The following is a 23098-nucleotide window of genomic DNA, read 5'->3' as shown; positions in this document are numbered from 1 at the left end:
ACCTACAGGGTGTCCCGCCAGGCACTGTCCCATAATGGCATTAGGATCCTCCCCCGGACCCTAGACAACCGCTCACCTACTTTCAGTTTATATGGATTTGCATATTCTGGGCAGCTCTTTCCATTTCATAGAGTCATACAACACGTAGCATTTTGTGTTGAGGACTGCCCAAGTCTGAATCTCAGCCTCAGAGCTAAAAAGCTGTGTGACCTTTATCAAGTTCCCCTGGAATTTCTCCATCTGTAGAATGGAATTAAAATCATACTAGATATACCACAGAGTCACTGGAGGATTGACTGTGCTAACCAATACATCTAAAGTACTCACAACAGGGCTCAGCTCGCATTAAGCACTACTGAGATGTCAACCTCCATTACTGCCATGACTACGAATATTACTAGTCTGCTGTTCCTCTGCCCCAAAGCGTGTGACTGGTGGTGGGCGTCCAAAGATGAACAGAGCACAAAAGACAGAGCTCTTGCCCTCCCCCAGTGCACAGCCTGGTGGGGACTATATGATGGGGAAACCAGTTTAAATGAACGCAAAGTCTTATGACATGCATATTTAACTCCCAGAAATCCAGGTCTTTCACCGAAAAGAGAAGGAAAAAGAACAATTTAAATACTGCAATTAAATTCTGTAAAATTATATCGTGCATATATCCTTTATTACTCACTATACACCCTGCATGCATTTATATGTTGTTACATATTGATTACAGTAAGGGTTGCATACACAAAACCAAATACATTGCAATTTAATGGGCAACTTAAGAGATCTCAAGGTTAATGAAGACTCTGTGTTTGCCTTAAACCTTGACTGTGTAATCTAACCCTTGGGTAAAATGTGACTCTATTGTGTGCCGACAACAATAATTCACAGTGATTCCAGATAAACGAAATCAGCCAACAAGTACCAGGCGGAGTCGGGTGTTAGGCTGCAGTAGGTTCCAGCTGGTCAATGCCAATTTGCAAAGCACCGCTTCTGCCCTCCACAAGTCCACAGAATCATTGTGAAAATAAACCACATAAACATACTCGTAAGGGGTTGGTGAGTGGCAGAACTGGGTTTAGGAACCAGGTGGAAATGATCTCTCACCTACCAGCAGACAGGACAGGCAGACACGAGAAGGGCGGTGCTTTCTCCTGCCCCACCCTTTGCCCGCCTTGTCATTCTCCAGAGCGCTCATCACCGCCTGGCAGACACCATGTGTCTGCCTGTTCCTCTCTTTCTGTCTCTCCCCCAACTAGTATGGAAGCTCACTGGGGCAGGGACTGTGTGCACACTGTTCACGTCCGTATTCCCAGTGCCCAGAAGACATCTGAGTGCTTTGAAGAGTCAGTAAGATCTGCTGGTGAATGAATGAAGGAGGGTAATAATTTAGAAAACCTAGAATTTTCTTCCATCTTCTGTCGCCCAAACACCCATAGTCTGTTCCTCCAATCTCAACTTGCCTATTCCTTAATTATTCAAAAGTAATGGGAAAATATTACACACCAAAAACGAAGTCCTAAGGGAGCATTCCAGGGCTTTGGCATACTGGTACCATCTAGTGGGAAAGAGCATATTTGCAGGTGGGTGCTAAACTGAATTTGGAGGGTTGATCAAAACAACCACCACAACTGTTTCCTTTATCATTACCTCTACCGAGGAAGTTTTCTGTAGCTCACACCAATGGTGGCAACTGGAATCCCTTATGAACTCATGTTCTACCCAGGGCATACACTGCCCATCCAAGCACTTGCCATGCCTCTTCATTTTTCTGCTCAAGAATTTTTCCAAAATCATGGTTGCCCCCAGGGTCACAAAGGCTCAGCAGGGAAGACAGGAGTTTTGGCACCAGGGGCCACCCCTGACCGATGAAGCACAGACATAGGTGCCCAGCCTCCTATCCTGCAGAGGGACCACTCTAAAGTGAGTTTTACACCACTCTTCCAAGGGCCCCCAGCAGCAGTGAGCCTCAGTTGCCCAGGACAACAACCAGCTCAAAGATACGCGTTTTTAAATTGGCTTCCCTTCTTTCTTGCTTCACAGTTCTGACTTCCATGAACTGGAATTATCTCTCACATCAGCTCCCTGCATCGAAGCCTGTGTCTCCATGACTATTTGGGGCAACTCGATCCAAGATACAGGGTCTAGCACCAATATACCTTTGGGTGATAAGAAAGCCTTAAGAATTAGAGTCAAGATAATTACTATAAAAGCTTAAATACTGTGTATTTTAGAGCTGGTCTAAGAATTGCTTTCCATAGTTGACTCCCAGCGTCTTTACCTTGATCTAAGTCGAGGAGAATCAACAGTGATATGTGGCCCTAAAGAAGTACTACATTTCTCATGGAGACGAGAGAACAAAGAAAAAGGTCTGGTCTCTATCCCTGGGCTCTGCTCTGTTCCAGTTTGACCAACTGGTGAGATAGCTAATGGTTTAGACTAGATGAGGGGTCAACAACCTACAGCCTGAGGGCCAAACCCAGCTCTGCCCGTTTTTGTAAATAAAGTCTTATTGGAACACAGGCCTGACCATCAGTTTACATATTGCCTGTTGCTGCTTTTATGCTGCATTGATAGTGTTGAGTAGTTGCAAGAGAGACCATATATTTACTCGATAGTCCTTTATAGAAAGAGATTACCTGCCTGTGATTTAAATCATTGGTTGCCATAGTTTTGGACTCCCAAAAGCAAAATTTCAAGAAAAGCAAAAAATAGAGACTGGACAAAGGTTTACCAACAGCACCTTACCACTAAGGACAAAAATGCCCTCTGTGTATTAACCAACTTCATTTCACAAATCATAGGGCGTTTTAACCCGAAAAAGTAGAAAGGTCATAGCATCAGAATAATGAACTTTCCATCCCAAGAGAGAGTAGTGGGTGAGCTCAGAACAACTGCCTAGCCCGTTTTTTTTTTTTTTTTTCACAGCACTACCATTTTCCAAAATTATCATGTTTACTTAGATTTGTTTTTCATTCTTTTTCTCCCTCACAAGAACATAGACTCCATGAGGGCAGGCAATCTTGTCTGTCTTAATCACTGCTGCTTACCCAGTGTCAAGCACCATGCTTAAGATACAGTTGCTGATCAGTAAATATTGTTAAATGAATGACTCAGTCAAGTGTGAACTGTCTAGACTGGGGCAGATATAAACATCCTGAGAGGCAGAAAGGTAAGACCATTGTGCAGGTGGTGAGGGCTGGGACAGAGGGGGAGTGTGTGTATCTGGCACAGGGGCTCTGTGAACGCCCCCTACTCTATCTCCAGGACATGAAACGGTGCCAGCCACATAACAGGTACTCAACAGATGCTCAGTGAATTAGTGGCTACCCTAACTAAAGGACCTTATACTGAATTAGGAGGAAAAAGAAAACTCATCTGATAAAATGCAACTAAACTTCAGTTTGGATTCCCAGGCAGCTCAGTGATAAAGAATCTGCCTGCCAGTGTAGGAGATACAGGTTCAGTCCCTGGGTCGGGAAGATCCCCTGGAGGAGGAAACGCCAACCCACTCCAGTATTCTTGCCTGGAAAATCCCATAGATAGAAGAGCCTGGCGGGCTACAGTCCATGGGGTCGCAGAGTCAGACATGACTGAGCGACTGAGCTAGGCACAAACTTCAGTGTAGATTCAGTCCAATGGCAACTCTATAGATCCGAGTGTCTGGATATGGCTCCAGGCTGCGTATTTCTCATTTGCCTATAGACTGAGAAAACAGTGCTGCAGACAGTGGCACTCAGGAGGCACTGGCTGGACAGTCAAGCCCTCGGCACTCCCAGAGAGGGGTGCCGTCCAGCCTCAGGCTCGGGGCAGGCAGGAAACTGCCAGAGAATTAACCCGCACGTTGGAATTAGCCTGCAGAGAAGCCACACCTAGGCTGGGTCCTGGCATCTGTGTGGCAATCCTCACTGGGATGGCTGTTCTTGTCGGGGGAAGCTTAAGGTGTGGGTGAGTTGTTGTTCCTGGTCAAAAGCAAGGACTCAGCAATAAAGAATACCGATAACCGTGAGCTAAACCAGTTCTGAAGGTTGTAACTGGTAATCCAGAGAGGAGGTCTGGGTCCCAGGCCTCCTTTTAGAGACAGGGAATTCAAAAATGAGGTCTCTGCAGGCAGCTGTTTTGACTCCAAAAGAGTCAGAGAACAAAAGGGTGAAAGAAGAGAATTCTTACATCATTTGAGGGGACAAGGGAGCACGTTTTTGAACAGTAGGGAAATACAGAGGGAAATGGACATGCACAGAAATCAGAAAAGCATGGGTTCAAACCCTGGTCCCAGTTCTTAGTGCCTATGTAGCCTTAGGCAGATGACCCAACCACTCTGAGCTTCTTTTCATCATATATAAAATGAAGACAAGACTACTTGCTCCTAAGGGTTGCAATAAGAATTTGAGGTAATGTATGTAACCGGTACTTAGCAGTAAATTATACAGAAGGTTATTACAGTTATTTTTATTTATTTTCAATAATATGCTCATGGTGTTGACAAGCATATCCACATACACACTGTCCTGATAAAGCCTCCTGGGAACAGCTACTGGGAAGAAACATCTAGAAGATATGATCCCACCAGATCAAATGATTTTATGAGGCATAAAATCCCCAGGAGAATGATCCTTGGGGAGCCACAGTATGAGAACTGGCAAATCCTTCTCTGGGGAGCAAACTTAATTTTTTATTTTTCAATGTCTGTACAGTTTTAAGTACACATGTATTTTTCCCCTGTAAGTTAGAGACTCAAGACCAAGGCCCTCCAGTACCTTCAAACCATAAAGTGCCTTGCAGCACCATGTGTTAAAGCAACCAGCGTTCCTAAGCTCCCAGCATTAGCAATTATGGGATGAAGCCATGAGCATACGTTTATTTAATGCTCACCAGCACCCTGCTAGGCAGGTATTGGTATTCTCCATTCTTGTCTAGACACAGGAGGAAACAGAAGAAGAGGAGAGAAAGGGTAATTGATCAGAGGTCGCACAGCAGGAAAAAGGCTGGGTCAGAATTCAGATTCGATTCTCAAAGCTTCAGAAATCTCCCTGATGCTCCTAAACTAACACCCCAGCTCCTCTGGGTCCCAGGGGACCAGAGGCCCTGATTCACCTCCAGAACTTCCCCTACTGAGGGCCAGGGCTGTGTAGTAGTACTCGTCTCTGGATCCCCAAATTAGTGGGATTCTTGGCACTTGCCAGAAATGAAAAATTATGGGGAGAGAAGAAAATATGTGAGGAAGAGAGAGGGAAGGAGGAAGGACGGAGGGAAAGGAGAGAGGGTAGTTCGCTCCTTCAATGCCATTTTAATTCCCATTGTTTCCGGTTGTAGTAATTACCAAATTCGTATTATTTCAGCTATTTATTTCTTGTTTCTTATTGGCGGCCCTCAGAAGACCAGAAGACCCACAAGAACAGGCTTCTTGTCCATCTTGTTTACCTATGAACTCCCCAAATGCTTCCGTAAATAACTTAGCACGTGGACGACTGTACATCGCTCACCTTCTGAGGATAACATACCCGTGCTGCTTTTTTTTTTTTTTTTTGAGACAGCAGTTGTTATACTTTTACCAGGACACCACTGCCCAGCACCCAGCTAAAGATTCTGCTGCTACACCAAGAAATGTAAGCATCGCCGAGGCTATATCCTATGCTGAAATGAAGGTCTGTTAGCATTTGCAAAGTGATTGCTGAACGTAGTAGATCATTATTTGCTTCATGTAGGAAATATTTCTAGTGCTGCTGATTGAATGTTCAAGAAACGATTAAAGGGCTTGGCAATGTTTCTCTCAAATATCTTTTGCATGAAAAGCCTCAGAGATTGGTTAATTATAGAGGCTACGCATCAGTCACTCTAGGCAAGGGCACTTCCAGGCCCCGCAGTGCCCATCCCTGCTGCAAGCACGGACTGGTCTGCAGGCATTAGCGTCACCAGGGCCTGGACGCCTCGCCTAATGAGCGGTGCTGCAGCCTGGCTCACATCTCCATGGAGATGGCCCTCAGACCCCGTTTATGACGTCAAACATCTGGGGTCCTTGTGTGGGGCAAATGGTTCCAACTCTCTGCCAACTGGAGGAGTGAGAACTCAAGCTTGCATCTTTAACCCCTCCCTAGCCCTTGTCCTGCCATCTCAAACCCAGATGCCAAGCCCTGGCAAATTCTCCCCTAAATGTCTCTTGGATGCTCTGAGAAGGTTGTGTCTACTGCTCCCATCTGCACTGTCACTCCCTGGGTCTAGAGTGACAGAGTCCCTGGGTTCTTCCCATGATCGCAGGCCTAGACTGGCTTCTCCTCCGATTCATATCCAGTTCCATCCTCCAGCTACACTGTAGCCAAATTACTGTTTCAAAATAGAAATCTGGCCTTGTAACGCTGGACCCTCCACCACGTTGCTTTCAATGACTTCCCCATTGCTCCAGGACAAACACCTAAATCCTTGAGATGGCTGACAAGGCCCCGGTGGGCCTGGCACCCCCAGCTGCTCCCCAGGCCACTCTCTGGGCTGTAGTGTCTCCTGCATGGAGTTCCTCCACCACCCACACCCTGGCTTTCCTGTGTCCATAAGCCTCGCCGCTCCTCCAGACTCTGGACCAAGCAGCAGGCTATCAGGGAAGCCCCCCAGACTCTTCACCTAGTCTGATGCCTTTCTCATATTTATACATTCATCCATGTTTACTGAGGCCGTACTATATGCCAGGCTCTGTTCTAGGCCCTGGGAAGCCAACAGTGATTCAATCAGATGACAACACGTGCTGTATTTTAGTAGAGGGGAGAGACGAGGCACCGTCAAGCGAAACATATAGACTGGCAGGATCTGACAACTATGTGTCCTTCCCTTTAGCAGTTGTCTCTGTTTTGAATCATTTATTAATGATCCCTGCCAGGGAATATCTTGGGATTCTGAGGCCCAAGAGAGCAGACACCGAATCAGCCTTACTAACAGGTGTTCCTTGAGCACACAGTAGGGCCTGCTTGAATATCACAGGTGTTTACTGAATCCATCTGGCCCCAGGTGAACGTCCCTGAGGTCAAGTTGCTCCAGTGCTTGGGGCTTAGGAGGGATGAGTCTTCATATAGACCTTTAATGTCTCCTTCCCTGCGGACTCTCTGGCTGTAATTTTGAGCCAGAGCAGGAGTCAGCAAACTTCTTCTGCAAAGGGCCAAATAGTAAATATTTTAGTCTTTGTGGGCCATATGGTATAACAACTCTGTTGTTACAGCACAAGCCCAGCCACAGACAATTATATAAATGAATGGGCTTGGCTACTTTCCAATGAAACTATTTATAAAAACAGGCTGCAGGCAGGAATCGGCCGAGAGGCTCGTAGTGTGCAGCCCCCGAGTTAGATGATCCCAGATGCCCGGCAGCCTACAGCAGTTGGAGGCCGTGCCTGTGTGGCCTAAGTCAGACGTGGGTTCCGCGGACGGGGTCCTGCAACTCTCCGCAGACCCTACATCAATCGACAGGGCGATTATCTCAGCAGCTCCAGCTTCAGGCATTCACAGGCACCATCTCCCCCGGCACATGGAAAAGCAGGTCCCTGCCTGCTTTTCTCCCGGGAAGGAGACTTTGGCCTGGAGGCCGTGTTAGGCAGGAGTGCAGGCTGCTGCACTCCTTGTGGGGTCCCCAGGCTCCCCCAGAAGCTGAGCTCACTTCCTGGCCCTGCCCAGGCATGTGCAGGGCTGTGCTCAGCTCGGCAGCTGCTCCCTCCACCCCAGCCGGGCCCCGCTCCGCTGGGAGACACAGGGGCTTTGTACTTCTGTAGCAGACGGGGTGACACTCGCTGGGGTCCTTTGAAATGAGACGTGACATGTTAAAACGCGCCTAATGCTAAGGCTAATTTTCAGGAATTTGAGTTCTGCTGGCAACTGACAGAAGGAAAACAATCCCTCCCCCCCACCCCCGCCTTTTTTTTTTTTTTTTGGTATATGTATGTAGTTATATTTACCCTGATCTTTGGGGTCTGCAACGACTGAAAACAATACTTATCTGAGGCTCACCTGCTGGTGTGGGATGAGTGGACAGATTAGTCTAGTATTTATGGAGCCAGAGAACATTAATTGTAGCATTAGCACTGCATGAAGACTGTGGTGGGTGTTAACTGCTAAAAACAGTTATAAAAACACCACGCAAACTGCAGTTGGCACTAGAGGTGACAATGTCCCGCGTATAAAAGCACTCTAGACAACAGAGCTACGGAGCCGTTACCCTGAGGTTATAAACGCTCTGAGTGTTAGCTCCATGCTCCCGGAGTCCCCTGCAGGACTAAGGACCGTAGGGTGCCGCGATGATCTGACAACGTGCGGATCTGACAACGTGCTTACTGTGGGTGAGCAGGGCTGCTGGAATGGCAACGCCCAGGGAGCCACTGTGCCTCCAGGGCAGGGATACCCTCGATGTGATCCTCTGTGCAGTGCACTGGGGCCTACGTTCTCTCCAGGGGTCCCAGAGCCCCTTGGCTGCTGACGCATAACATTGTTAACGATGCACCAGCACCCAGGTTGACTCAGACCTGCAGTGTGCCACTTCTCTGGGGGTAACGACTCCACGTGAAACAGTGACCTGGGTGTTGCGATGCTCTGGGTGGCCCTAGTCACCTAACCACTTTTGGTGGTAGTAACGTTCTCAGGGAGGAATGCCCCTTGGTCTTGTTCTTTCAAAGTTCACATCCAGGTGGTTCAAACAGAGTGATCGAAAAGGGGCCCTTCCTTTTCAAATAGCCTTATCATTGAAAAGTAGGCAACATCAATCTGATCAAGCCCCCAGATTTGCAAAACCAGAAGTTCCTGATGCAAAGGCCTACCAGAGCAAGGAGGTGAAATAGATGAGCACAGTGGGATGGGTGGGTGGTGGGGAGTGGCGGGGACTGTGGCCAAGTACAGAGGCAGGTCCTAAGGGGACAGCAGTGACTCAGCTCCAGGGAACTGTGGCCATGTGGGAATGTAGTTCTTGGGCTGCCTGACCTTCTGACATTTTAAGAAATGCAGGAAACATGTTGTTGTTTTTTAAATATACAATATCCTATTTTCAAAACATTTGGGCCAAACAGGATACATCCATGAGCTACATTTGGCCTGTGGCTTCTACTCTGCAACTTCCCCCTGGAAACAAGAGTTACAGAATTGGGATGAATGGCGTTCAGTCCCACCAAGCAGATATCTCGAAGGTTCAACCTGCTAAGCCAAAAGGTGACCCATTCGTCTCCATGAGCCTTGGCTCAGTCTGCATTGCAAGTTTGAAATGTCATTTCTTCTCCCTAGCCTGCCCTTAGCTGTTTCTCTCAGTAGAGAAAGAAAGCACTTTCCACCCTAACCCTAGAATAAACCCACTACTTCATATCTGGTGAAGGTCCAGGGCTCCTACAGTCCAGCCAGTCATCATTTGTACAGTCTGTGCAGATATGCGGAGCCAGGCCTGAGGTCCCCAGAGGCTACACAGGCGACAAGGGGTGGTGAATTGTATTGGCAGCATCCTTCAGGAGGGTCAGAGTCTCCCAGGCGTGTGGGTACCTTGCTGACAGCTAAGTAGAAACAATGCAAAAACCAGTGGTCATCTGATTGATTCTGCTCAACTGATTATTGTAATTGGATGACAGGCCGATATTTCCCTCTGCTTTTCAACTGGTGTTGCAGGGTGAGTGGACCCGGCTAATGATTCACTTTTCTGGGTAGTGACCTGATGGGGAAGATTACCTCCTTTCACAGGCAGAACTGTGCCTGCTGTGTGTCTGGTTGCCTAAAGAATAAAACCAGGTTCAACCAAAGTCAAACGCCAGGAAATTTCAGAACTTTCTCACATTTCACATTGCATTGTCTACCAGGGTCTTCAAAACGTTCCCTGCTCTAATACTCAGAGGGGATAGATAGTTGAAGAGTAAAATAGAACAGAATAACAACAATAGGGAAAAAAGGAGGGAAAGATAAGATAATTTGTGCAAAATGACAGGACTTCTCACTGGGGGAGCTTGTAGAAAAGAACTGAAAATAAGGAGAACACTTTTTGGTTTTGATGGAACTTTTACACTGAAATTCCTCAAAATATGAGAGGTAGATTTAGAATTTTGTAATGCTGTGGATGGAGCCCTCTTCTGGAGAAATTTTTCAACAGGTATTAAAACAAGATCAAAACACACAGAGATGAGCCCACACACAAACACAGAAATATGAACGACTGTTGGCTGTTGTCATTCAGATGTGAATTGAATCCCTAGTTCATCCTCGTCTTTAGCTTCTACTATACAGAAATTAACTAGACTCCCCAAGCAACTGTCTTATGGAAGGAGGGAAAGAAATATATTCTCAAGGAACCAGCTGTACTTTTACCTCAACAGTGAACTTCAGACCGAGACTCAACATTCACACCCCAATACCGGTACTTTTAGATAATGCAGTTACTGGGTGAGTTGGTTTGTTGGGCAATTCTGCTGTTAACACAGAGAGGATATTTCTAGGGGGGAAAAAAAAGATTGTATTTAATGGAAAACCCACGAGCTAAAGATAGAAAAGGAGAGAAGGGAGGGAGGCAGAGAGGGAGATATTAGCTAAGATGACTGTTGGGGCTTCTAATGTAGACTGTGGCATTACATAAATTCCAGATCACATATTCAGCCTTGCAGTTTATTAAATCTCTTTGGGGACTTGCTAAAAAAAAAAAAAAAAATTGTTCAGACACATGAACGCTACCACTTTGCAATTCCTTTCACCACTTATATCTGTTTCCCCAGCGCTTTTGGAATCTTACAGGCTGTCACATGTTGAACCCATCTCAGAGCAAGCGATCTCTCTGCAATGCTCACAATCCTTCCTCCCCAGTGAAAGGGCTCTGCAAGTAAACTCTGCCCTTAAAATACAATATATGAGTTGCAGGGGCATAAGAAGACACTGATTCTCATTTAACACCCTGAAAATCAACATTCTGACTCCAAGAAAAACCTCCCCATCTTAAACCAACATCTCAGAATGCCATGGAATAGTTTTAGTCACTTCCCAAGTGACTGCTCTCCAAACCTGGACCACTCCCTACAGTCCTAATTCTTGGGAGATTACTCACTCATTGTTGGGGCTTTTGGCTAGATGTGACACCCAAATTGGGCTGGGGGTGGAGGAATCACATTTTGCAGTGGAATTTCTAGCTCACGCCTCTCTTGATTTGTTTTGCATTCATTATTTACCATAGCCAAATTCCAGAGGCTGCTTCTGGGACTGCCTTTCCCAAAATGCCCCAGGGGAGGAGAGAGGTGACTGCTTCTCTGCTTTGCCAGCTTCCAGCCATTGTTGCTTTGAATTCCTCTTCCCTCTTCCAAAATGCCTAAAACAGCAACCTAGCCAATAAACTTACAGAGATTGATGGCTTCCAAAACCAGACCCAGTGTATTTCAACGGTGGTAGAAAAACACACACATACTTGCCTGAACACCACTAAGGCCAAGTGACTAATTTGCTTTATTACATTGTTTTTCCCCTTTCTTATGTTTTCTCTCTGCCTGGGAAAAGTTTTGTTTTTGCTTGTAGGCTCAAAGCCTCCCAGACTCTCCCCACCTTTCACTACGCCACACAGAGCTTTGCACTTGAACTTCTTGCTGGTTAACTGATTTGCACCACAATGATTTCCCTGCAAGGTACTATTGCTACCAGGATATCGGTTACTGTCCTAAGGTGGACATTTGCTCCGATTATGAATAACAGTGTAAGAGAGAAATAAGCATCTCAGGGAAGGCAATTGAATTCGAGGTAAAACCTCTGCTCCTCCATCCTAAAGAAACTGAGAGAACCAACAGCCTTCAAAAGCCACCTGTGCCAGGCAGGTCCTGGGAGAAGAGACACACCAGTTGCTTTGCAAAAGGCATCATTCCCTAGAGCACAGGAATTGCTGGGTGCTGTCGTGTGGTCTGATTTGCTCAGAGGAAGACAGAACCCTGGAATCCAAACTGAGGTCAAACATGTCCATGGAGAAGAGGGCTGTAAAGTCCTAGGTCAGGTGGTGGTAAGGGCTCCCAGACACGGAAAGCTCCCAGAGTGCTAGGCCTGGTGCTAAACGCATTACCAAGGGCATCCTGTTGAATGCAATCCAATCTGCCTAGCAATCCTAGGAAGGTGACAGAATTACTCCACCACGGAGAATCTGGAAGTTCAGAGAGGCTAAGCAAGCTGCCCAGGTGGTAGCACCAGCACACGGCAGAGGGGATCTGTCTGAATCAGAGACATGCTCCGAACCACCCTACTAAATTAGGATAGACGCGCGCGCGCGCACACACACACACACACACGTACACATATACACACGCCTCCTCAGAGATAGTGAAGAGTCCAGAAAGTCTAGAAAACTGGCTCACAGACAGGCACAGGATTTGTGGCAGGACTTAAAGCTACAGGGACCTCAAGAGAATCAGCCCAAAACCCTAGTAGGGAAGAGTATGACTGTAGAGGGCTGTGGATCCAGGGAAGAAAGAAGTCATGAGCTGGGAGTGGACTCACCAGCCAGGCACCCTACTCTGTCCCCAGGCACCATCATCCAACCTCACCTGCCCCACACAGAGTCATCACCATGGTTACCGCTTCCTGGGACACTGACCCATTTCCTAAAGTGGATGCCTCCCTGGTCTCCCCTCAGAAGGCTCCACTGCATCTCTGCAGTCCAGCCAGCCCCCCTGGGACTCCAGCGGCCTCACCCTCCCTACCCCCCACCCCACTCACACCCTCACACATGCGTGTGCCTCTTGCCCTGGCATCCAGCAGTCCTGGCCAGGAACTCGACACCCATTCCCAACACCCCAGGGCACTCCCTGTCTCCTTCCCTCCTCTCTGCCTGGCCCTGCCCCCATCTCATCCACCCACTTGTAGGCTGCCAGCACATGCCATGTCCCGTAGGCTGCCAGGAAGGCCAGGGGGACTGGGTCACCGTGCTGTCAGAAAACGGGCCCCAGAGCCGGGCTGAGCCTACCGCCACCAGCACCTCCAGCCTGGCCTCCTTTCCTGCACACAAACTTCCTGAGATCTGGGAGATGGTTGCAAGAGGACCAAGTCTCCATCGCCCCCCTCTCCCGGGTCGCCGGCCCTTCCCTGGCGCCTCAGCGCTCGGAGGGTTAACAGGCAGCTGCAGCCTGGTGGGCAAGGCTTGAACTTTTCTCCGCGCTCCGCGCCGCCCTCGAACACCGCAAAAGCGGCAGTCGAGGCTCGGGGCGGTAGTTCCAGGGGGCTAGACAAAGCGGGAGCAGGAGAGAGGGGGCTTTGCTGGGGCCTGCGCCCGGGCGAGAGGATGAGCTCGGCCCTTATGGGCCCGAGGTCAGGAAGGGAATGGACCCCGATGCGGGCGCGGCTGGCGCCTTTGAGCGACAGCGGCAGCCGGGCTGCGGCGTTCGGCTGGCCCGAGGCGGCTTCCTGCGCGCCGCCCGGCGGAGCGAGGGGACCCGGGCGGCCCGGGAAGTCGGCGATACCAGGTCGGCCTCTCCAGCCCGGCAGCCCGCAGTCCGGACCCGAGCTGCGCTTCCCCGATCGGCGCTGGGTTGGGGGAAACCATGACTCTTGGAGTCGCCTCCAACTGAGTCTCGCCAATGCATGAGCCTACTGAGGAGGCGAATCAAAGTTACCCCACTTGATGCAGGCGAGAATGTCGCCCCTGCTTGCGAAAAAAAAGGACTCGGAGCTCTCTCCACCTCTCCTGAACGTACACACACACACACACACACACACACACACGCAAGCCAGAGTGGGAGACCGCCAGCCCACCACCACCGCCCCCCACCCACCCTAGGATTTCAGGGGCTGAGAATGACCTCCCTTTTGAGCCCCCGAGCTGTCTTCGCCGCCGCACCCGGAGTCCCCCAACCCTATGAAAGCCCCCTCGCCCAGCCCGCGCCAGGCAATCGTAATGCAGAAAAGGGGCTCGGGGCGCGCCCAGCAGTCCCCTCTTCCCTACCTGGGACAGGAGAACGCACAGGACGAGCGGAGTTGCCGGCTGCATTTTGCCCGACTAGAAGCGCCCGGCGGCGTTTTCATTCATGCACGCGGCTGCACTGAGCATATTTTCCGTGGGAGCCAGGCTTTGAGGAGAGGCTCTGCCTCGCCAGCCAGCCAACTTCCCAAATAGATCAGCGGCAGCATCACGAAAGCATTGGGTAGAGGCTGATGACCAGGACCAATGGCTTTACAAGACGGATTCCTTCATAAAGCTCCCTCGTTTTGCATGGCAGATACGGGGCGAGCACCTCGCCTGGCGCGAGCCCCTCGCAGGAGGCAGCCAGTTCGCTTTTTTGGACTGTTGGGGCCCAGCCCCACAAATCACGCTGGGCAACGCCAGCTGATGCCACTTTTCCAAAGAATGGAATTGCACCGGGGAAAGGCGGCCACTTGCAGCCCAGTGCAAGAGATTCTCTTTATTAAAATGTTAATAAGATCCACTTTATTTCCAATAAATCAAATAAAATGACCCCAGCAGTTCCAGTCCTTTCTACGCCTGGAAAGACTTGGTGGTGGATTTTTTTTTCTTTTTCTTTCTTATTTTCTTTTTTCAACGTGGCCCAAGTTATGATGGTGTTTGGTGTTTCCCTGCCATCTCACAAATCACCAAGACGACAGATCAATTCTAGCTTGCAGAAAAAAAAAATCCATCAAGGGGCAATATATTTTATTAACTGCTCAGGTGAGAGCCTGACTGGCCGCCTGCTCCACAATTGTGCATCTGGCACCAAAGTTGAGGCCATGATTTGAGGAAACTTTTTTTTTCTCTATCTGGATGTGTTCTTTTAGAAGCTTCTAGCTATCTCCAGGGATTTGGAGCAGTAGTAGCCACTGCTCAAGAGATTTTATAAGTGGGGTGCTTTGGGAATGAGGGGAAGAGAGATCTTCCAGTCTAACTTTCACAGTAGGAGTTTAAGAATGTGTATTAAAGTCCTTGCTTTGTCATTTCCATACAGCCTCCTTCTAAAAAAAATTTCAAGTTTTTTTATAAAGGATAGTTTTCTGATAGAATTTATGCAACCAAAAAAAATCTGGGTCAGGAGGAAAAACTCAGAAAAACCGAAATACTAAACCCAAACTCTAATGTATTTCCTCCTGTTTGGATCTGAGATCCCCAGTGGCCAAAGCAACAAGGGAAATATGTAGACTACATATAAGACTACTAGTTCTTTTATGTGTAAGTAAACAAATACCTTCTGACAGAATTTCCCTGACTCTAAAAATTGGACTAAATGTATGCTGCTGCTGCTGAGTTGCTTCAGTCATGTCCGACTCTGTGCGACCCCATAGATGGCAGCCCACCAGGCTCCCCCGTCCCTGGGATTCTCCAGGCAAGAACACTGGAGTGGGTTGCCATTTCCTTCTCCAATGCATGAAAGTGAAAAGTGAAAGTGAAATCGCTCAGTCGTATCTGACTCTTAGCGACCCCATGGACTGCAGCGCACCAGGCTCCTCTGTCCATGGGATTTTCCAGGCAAGAGTGCTGGAGTGGGTGCCATTGCCTTCTCCGTATGATGTGACATCTAATATAGCAGCATGCTGAGCAATGGACCATGCTGAGATCTAGCGGGCTGGGCTGTATTCCCCAAGTCTGACACAGGCCCTGAAACATGGAGACAGTCATAAGGGCATTAAATAGATGTCTAGACTTAATCAAGAAGTAGCAGAGGGTGGGGTGGGGTGAAAAATCTGGAGTGACATTTTCAAAGTTTGACCTCCAGCTCTGCCACTGGAGTTTCCCACTCTATGTGCCTCTGTTTGTCCACTGGTTAAATGAAACATAAATTGTACTGAACTCATAAGTTTGTTAAGGATTAAGTGACAAAATAACCACTCAATAAATGTAAACTGATGCCCTTTTAAAAATTTCTTCATTGTCAGTAGTTCAGTCGCAAGGTCATCTCACGTGGTCCCAAGGTCACTGATCAAGATGCAGTGCCATCTGACCACCCAGCTGCATTGGCCAAGGCTGGTCCAAGAGATGGCAATGTTGGTCAAATACCCCCCAGAAAAGCCCAAGAAAGGTGGTGGCTGCTGCTGCTTCCAATCTCTTCAGCTTTCCACTGCTCTCTTTAGGCACCCACCTCCGAGTCTCTGAGAAGCGCAGTCAGCCTTGGACAGCTGATCCGATTGTCCCAGCTGGGCACCCACATGTGTGGAGATGCCTCCCCAGGTTACCCACCAATAGGAGTAAAATGGAGTACTCTGAAGTGAGACAGACTTCAGATCAAAGCATCCTAGAGTACCCTAATTTTTATCCATTCCAGGGAAGGCTCCTAGGTTGAGCCCATGGATTCAGCAGACACAGAGACAGAGAAGAGGGCAGCTTGGGAGATGATCAACCATGACAAGGGATAAAGAGGGCAGAAGGATGATGTTGCAGCCACTTTTCCACATGCAGCCACTTGGGCAGGGAAGCACACTAAGGGGAGGGTGTGTCCAAGGTACAAAGCAGCATTGCTGATTTTCTTGTTCTGCTGGCCCTTTCTGTGGTCTTCCCACCCCATCTCTCTTACTGCTCCTCACCAAACAGCTCCAGCTTTCCCCCTTTTTTGCAGGGTGGCACTTGCCAGCCCCCTTGTGCTTACATGGGGCTGTGTGATTAGTTCTAGCCAATGAGCTGGGAGCAAAAGTGACAGGTGTCACTTCAAGGCTGGAGCACTTAATCACCAGCGTGAGGCAGGTTGGTTTCCCTGGAATAGGGACTGAGATGAATATCTGTGCAGGCGGCTTACGGGGGAATGTTCTTACCACCACTGCAAGAAGGAGGGAAGCAAGACTGACAGAGGGCAAGGTGGATGACTGCAGTTGCAGCAGAGGCCTCAGCCAACCCCAGGAGAGCTCTGAGGCTAGAGCAGCTTTTTCGTGATGAGCCTAAGAGAGTCAGAGGGCTGCGCCGAGGTGCCTCCAGTGGGCCAATTGTCAGCTGTTCCCCAAGGAGGGGAATAATCTGTCAGAGAGCTTGGTTTGGCCAAGGACCATGTTCCAGTCTGTCCTCAACTTTGTCACGTCTACATAAAACTAAGGTGTGACCCGTAACAGGCAACCCGAGGTCATGATTCCCAGGCTGCTGCTGACCTCATGCACCTGATGAGACCAGTGAGAACAGATGTAGATTCACCTGGCTGAAGGCCTGCTCGTTCTGTCACAGGCCAGGACCTGTGCCAGCGTTCACCCAGAGTCCTGGGCTTTTGTCCTGAGCGGTTCTACTGGAAGGCAGAGTGGCTCCAGCCAACCCCATTTGATTTCAGTTGAGTGTACCCCACGGGCCAGTCTCCATTCCCTTCTGTCTCAGTCCCCACAGGGCGGATTATGGGGGCTGAGGAGAGTTAACTTCAAGAGTCTTTTCAGGCCAACTTGAGGCTCACCTCTAGAAACTCACAGCGGCTAGGAAGCCAAAAAGATCGGTCCACAAAATGAAACCTGGATTGGAATCTCCAGACTTTATTTATACTGGGCAAGCTGCTTTTACTCCCTGAACCTCAGTTTCTTCATCAATAAAATGGGAATAATAACATAACACTCCAAGGACTGATAGAAAAATTGATGTCACTTCCCCCCTCTATCCCCTACTCCCTTCTACTCTCAGAGAATGTGCATTTTGCTAAAAAACAAAAGATATCAAGTTTTGTTCAACAAACATAGAAGAAAAATAATTTCACTCCCAATGATTAGAGGCATCTGAAGAAATCCAGTTTTGTTTGTTTGTTTTGTCTTGTTTTCCCTTCAGCTCCCTAATGAGTCTTTTAACTGATAGATTGATGCTGGCAAGTAAATACCAGAGCTGAAAACCACCGCTTCCTACCCTGACTCTATCGCATCCCACCCCAACCCCCACCAACCCCTGACAGTTTTTGCAGCTGTGGGCTCCCCAGAAGCTTGGTCTGCATTATTCAGACACATTCCAAGCTCACACTCCTTTTCTGGGCACCTCATTCTGGCTTTGCAGCTGATGGAATCATCCAACAGTCAGCATCTGTCTCCTGAGATGCTAGGGGTTGAGACTGTTTCATCTCGTTGACTGACACAACAAAGACATCCTTCCTGTGTGTGTGGAGGTGGCCACATGGGTAGGTAGTGCTTGTGTCTTTTGTGTACAGGTCCTTGTGTATGTGTATACAGAAAGGAGGCAACTGGTGTATCATCCAGCAGAGATAACTTGTTCAAACTGTGGTATCTTTGAATGTGCTGCTGTGATGAGGCATTTGCATAGACACTGATAAGCCAAATAGATGCCCTAATTTGGTGTGCCAGGAGCCCTTGGTCACTGGGATATACTCGGACAGCGGGAAGAGAAGCCCATCCTGAACAGCCTTGCGACACAGCGTGATGTTGATGCTATCCGCCTCCCAATGGGATGGCCTGCTAAAAATACCAGAGTGATGACAACACGCCCTCCACCACACCTGGCCACCCAAAAGCACACCCGACTGCTCGCGAGCCGTGAACCTGCTGTTTCTTCCTTTATGTTACTTGACCTTAGACTGTAGACGGACCCATGCACTATTGTCTTAATTACTCACTCCAACTGCACTGATAACCTTTACCCCTTGACTTCAGGTTTGGCCACATGAACATGATGTGACCAATGGAATGTGGCAGAAGTGATGGAGGGCCATCTATAAGTCAAAGCCCCAAGAGACCCTGTACATTTCAGCTGCTGCTTGCCAGGGCCTCTGCCAATGCCTTCGAAGGCACATTCATGGGCAAGCTCACTGGTCGTAAGAGAAGAAAACACCCCCATGGAGCCAGAGATGCTTGAGCAAGTGTAGCAGAGCCCCTCCAGATCAGCTGGCCCACAGTTATATGAACTAAAAATAAATAATCGCTCTAAATCAGGGGATGGTTTATTACACAGCAATAGCTAACCAATTATCACATTTGCTTTTTTTCATCTGTGTATCCCTCTGGAATATAAGTCCCGTGTCTGTCTTTTGCTGCTGTGTGCTCAGCTTCCAGAACAGAGTCTGGCACATAGTAGGTGCTCAAATGATTTTTGTTGAGAAGGTGCATTACCTAGCTTCTGTACTGAGGATAGTGCTGTTGATATGAACCTCCCCTACATGCACTGTCCTACCAGACATACTTTCTGATGTACAGTTCAGTCCTCCCACACAGAAAGCATCCTATGACCTTGACAATCTTCACTGTCACTTAGCCACCTAATTCAGCCTATGACAAGGCAAGTTCCTCTCATGATGGTCTACAGTAGGATTAGATGAAGAAAGGAATGTTCCACAGAGACTAGGGTGGACAGCTAGGTGCTTGGGGATCTTCAGTGAAGGACACCTGGAGTGAGACAGCTTTCTGAATTTCCTCAATGTATGTATGAAGAGCCTAGACATCTAAGAATTTGACAGAAAATACTCCTTTGGTTTTGAGGTATGGCACTATTACCGTGTCCTCTGAATGCACTTAGTACTATCATGACTTCCACGTTAGCACAAGAGATAAAACAGGGAGTGACTTTTAGGCCATCTCAGTTCAACTGACTTGTCTTTAGGACTCCATTCCTAAAGGGGGCTTGGTATTAACAGAGAAATTGGACATTCAGCTGCCAATTTCATCCTGTGAACTAGAAGCTGTTAAAACCCCCCTCTAGGTGTCTCCCTTACCCAAAATTAGTGACTGGGGTTATTTCTACAGAGAATCATCTCAGCATCAGTATGGTAAAGCTGCAGTTTTCAAATTGTGGCCCCTAGACTGGGAGCATCAGCATCACCTAAGAACTCGTTAGAAATGAAAATTCTCAGGCCTCACTCCAGATGTACTAATTCAAAAAAAAAAAAAAAGGTGGGGTAGAGTCCAGAAATCTCTGTTTTACAAGCTTTTCATATGCATAGTTGGAGAATCACTCCTCTAGAGAATTCTCCAGCACTCACTCACATAGATTCATTCGTTCATTCAAGAAATCACATAAAGTGCCTACTGCATATTAGCCACTGAGCTAGGCAACAGGGAAGAAATGAAAAAGCATGGTTTGTGTGCTTCAGAAAATATGACTCACAGAGAGAAAGACATCATTCTATTACAATGTGCTGCAGGAGGTGCTGAGAGAGGCAACGTAGCCAGAACTCTGGGGGCTCAGGAGGTCTTTAAGGAGAGCCAAGGGCTCCTCTGTGGTTGGTTTCCACTGAACAACGAAACCAGTATAGTCTCTACTTGGGAAAAGCTGTCCTTTTTGTACCTGTTGATGAGAAACTAAATAATAGCATAAGGCAGCTCCAATTCAACACCTCCCTCTAACTTAATTTGAAGTTTCTTCTTCACAATCTCTTCTAGGCAAAATCACAAATGGCCGTGTTTGTGTGGGGTGGGAGCTGGCCAGTGGGGGCATTATTTATAACTGACAGATAATGCTTAGTGTGCATTCAGCAAGATGCCTTCCAGTGATACCATGGACCCTGGCCCCCACCCACCACCTGCCTGTGGTCCCAAGCAGGGATAAGGAAGAGGGGATACTTGGAGGGAGAGGCTGATGACCAAAGGGATGGCAGAAGGCAAGTGTGGTCAGTTTGGGGGTTCAGGTTAGGATCAGCTTAAATGTCAACATCTGGAGGTTGCACTGTATCCTACTGGTGAAGGGAAATCACCCAAACTGCTTAAAGGGACAGTTCAACATCTCATCTACGTTTTAAGAAGTTCATTTTGGCCACAGTGGAGGATGGATTGCATTGAGGCCATAACTAAGGGAGCAAGACTTCTTAGAAAACTATTATAAAAACCATATAAAAGAGCCAGAATTCTCTTTCTTAAATTTTTTTAACCAGTGAGGGATGCAGGAATATTACATGACCATCTCTCCTGCTGCCTGGCAGTGTCTGGCACCTAAAAGAAACGTAGACAATGATAGATGAATGAAACATACTTATTATATTACAGGCAATTCCTTTGAGCTCCAATTCTTTGCCCTTCCCTGCATCTAATCCATGCCTCATTAATGGTGGCGTTAACTCCCTCACCGCTGACTTTGGGCTTGACCATATGGCTTGCTTCGGCTAACAGAACAAGGTGATGGTGGCAGTGTGCAGATCTGAGTCTAGATCTTAAGGGCTCTCATGTGTTTCTGCTTGCTCGCGTACACCTGTGCCATCCCCATGAAAAGAGCATACCCTGGCTATCCAACTGGTTCAAGGAGAACAAGAAATGGACGACGCTCAGCCACCCCCACCCATCCACAGATCTTCAGTGAGAAGCAGAGTCTAGCTTAGATTAGCCAAATCCCAACCAACCTATGGATCCAAAGGAATTAACGCTTACTACTGCGTGCCATAGTGTGTGTGTGTTTGTTATCCAGCAACAGCTGACTGATACATAAAGGAACCCTCTTCTTGAGACTATGTGCAGCTCAGGAAATGGGCTAAATCTGTGGCCCCCAAGCTTTTAGGCACCAGGGACTGGTTTCCTGGAAGACAATTTTTCCATGAACTAGGAGGGAGAGGATGGTTTTGGAATGATTCAAGTGCATTACATTTATTTTGCACTTTATTTTCTATAATTATTACATCAGCTCCACCTCGGATCATCAGGCATTAGATCCTAGAGGTTGAGGACCCCTGGGCTAAGAGGTGAATACTTAAATTTAAGAGCATAAACATTTACACGGTATGACCGATGTTTCGTGTTTATAATTCCAAGCCCTTCATGATTTCTCAACTCACCAAATAGTCCTCTCTGTCAACCTGCCTAATCCATGTCGGCTGTTTCTTTGCAAAACCCTAGGCTCCTATTTGAATATTTACTGCAAAGCCACTGAATCTGTCTCTGGCTGGTTTTCTTGTGCCAGTATAATTGTGAGGCCATCACTTAACAATTACTTGTGAAATTTTATTTACAATGAAAGGCAGATCCCTGAATGTTTGTAGTGGATAAATTTATTTACAATGCAATCCAAATCTGCCAATGCCTCTAGTAGATAAAATTGTGCTGCTCCTAGAAAGAGCAACCCACCCGGTTAATGGTTTTTGTGGTCTTTTATGAATAGACCGAGGTCAAGGCCACCATAATGAGCTGTGGAAAGTTAATCTGTGGAAGCAAGTTAAGCACAGAAAACTATATTTTAATGATTCTGAATGTGTGACAGCTGCAGGAAGTTAATCAAATGAGAACCAGAAAAGGCAAATCCAACACTCTTTTTTGTTTCTTAAGCTGAGCTTTTATGGAGTTCAAATGGCCAGCGTGCGATTTCCATGATGTCAGGGATGACATCTGTCTTTCTCTCCCGTGAACCTCCCTTGGCCACACACCGTCTGGCTCTGAGTAGACACTGAGTACACGCGAGTGGGCTGCATCGATAGAACAGTGCACGTGCGCAGGAGAGGGCCTGCTCGGCCTGCACATCTGTTGTTTTCATTCTCATATTATTGCAGCAAACTACCAAACAATGCACCTCTAGTATCAGCATCCATCGCCCAGAGCAGCAGCTCTCAAACTGTTGGCCCACTGTGTGTCCCCATTCAGTCCCCAAACTCCACGTGGACGTTTTGTCTACTGTTTCTATTGCATAAAATTCAAAAGTGAGTATGTCTTGAATTACAAAATTCTCTCCTAGCACATGACAGAAAAGGGAAATTGGTCACAGCCCCTAAGGACTTGCAAAGCTCTCCTCTGTCTCCGTCTCCAAATTCATCCTGTTTGCACTGTCCCCTTGCTCACTGCACCCTGCTCGTCCCTCAGTCATCAGGCAGGCCAAGCTTTTCCCTACACCTGAGCCTTCGCACATTCTAGTCTCTCTTTCTGGAAAGTTTGTTCCTCTACTTCCAGGTTGTTCATCCTCCCAGAATCTGTTTGTGCGTCACCTCTTCAGAGGAGAAGCCATCCCTCATCAGTTCATTTCCTTATTTATTCCCATCATTTGTCATTATTTCATTTTATTGTCCACTTCTTTCTATGTTTGTTTCCCTCACTACAGTAAGAGTTTCATGATGATAACTAAATATCTGTTTATGGATCATGGTACTCCAGGACCTAGAACTAGGCCTGGTCCATGACAGGCAGGCACTCAATAATCTTCTTTCTTTCTTTCTTTTAAAGAAATGAATGAGCACATGATCTATGGCCAATGAGAACAGATGGACCAATGGATCTCCAGATGCATTAATCTCTTAGGAGTACCACGCAGAGTCCAATGGCTGAAGACTGCAGAACGCTGCTGGAGAAGCACTGTGCAA

General features: G+C 47.7%; 1 protein-coding gene across 2 annotated transcripts in view; it reads right to left on the bottom strand.

The window, feature by feature from the left end:
* The window catches only part of CDH13 (cadherin 13), a 1016104-nt gene extending 1002049 nt beyond the window's left edge, over window positions 1–14055 (bottom strand). The window contains exon 1 of one of the 2 annotated variants that reach the window (NM_001035277.2): window positions 13888–14055. In NM_001035277.2, the coding sequence (NP_001030354.1) occupies window positions 13888–13932 (45 nt within the window). In that variant the 5' untranslated portion in view covers window positions 13933–14055. The remainder of the gene's footprint in view (window positions 1–13887) is intronic. The other variant, XM_059876634.1, reaches the window with a different exon arrangement.
* Between the last annotated feature and the right edge of the window lie 9043 nt (window positions 14056–23098).

Source organism: Bos taurus, chromosome 18 (genome assembly GCF_002263795.3).
Source record: "Bos taurus isolate L1 Dominette 01449 registration number 42190680 breed Hereford chromosome 18, ARS-UCD2.0, whole genome shotgun sequence".
NCBI classification, from domain to species: Eukaryota; Metazoa; Chordata; class Mammalia; order Artiodactyla; family Bovidae; genus Bos; species Bos taurus.
Note: the sequence above shows the minus strand (reverse complement) of the source record. Positions and strands in the feature narration are given on the sequence as shown.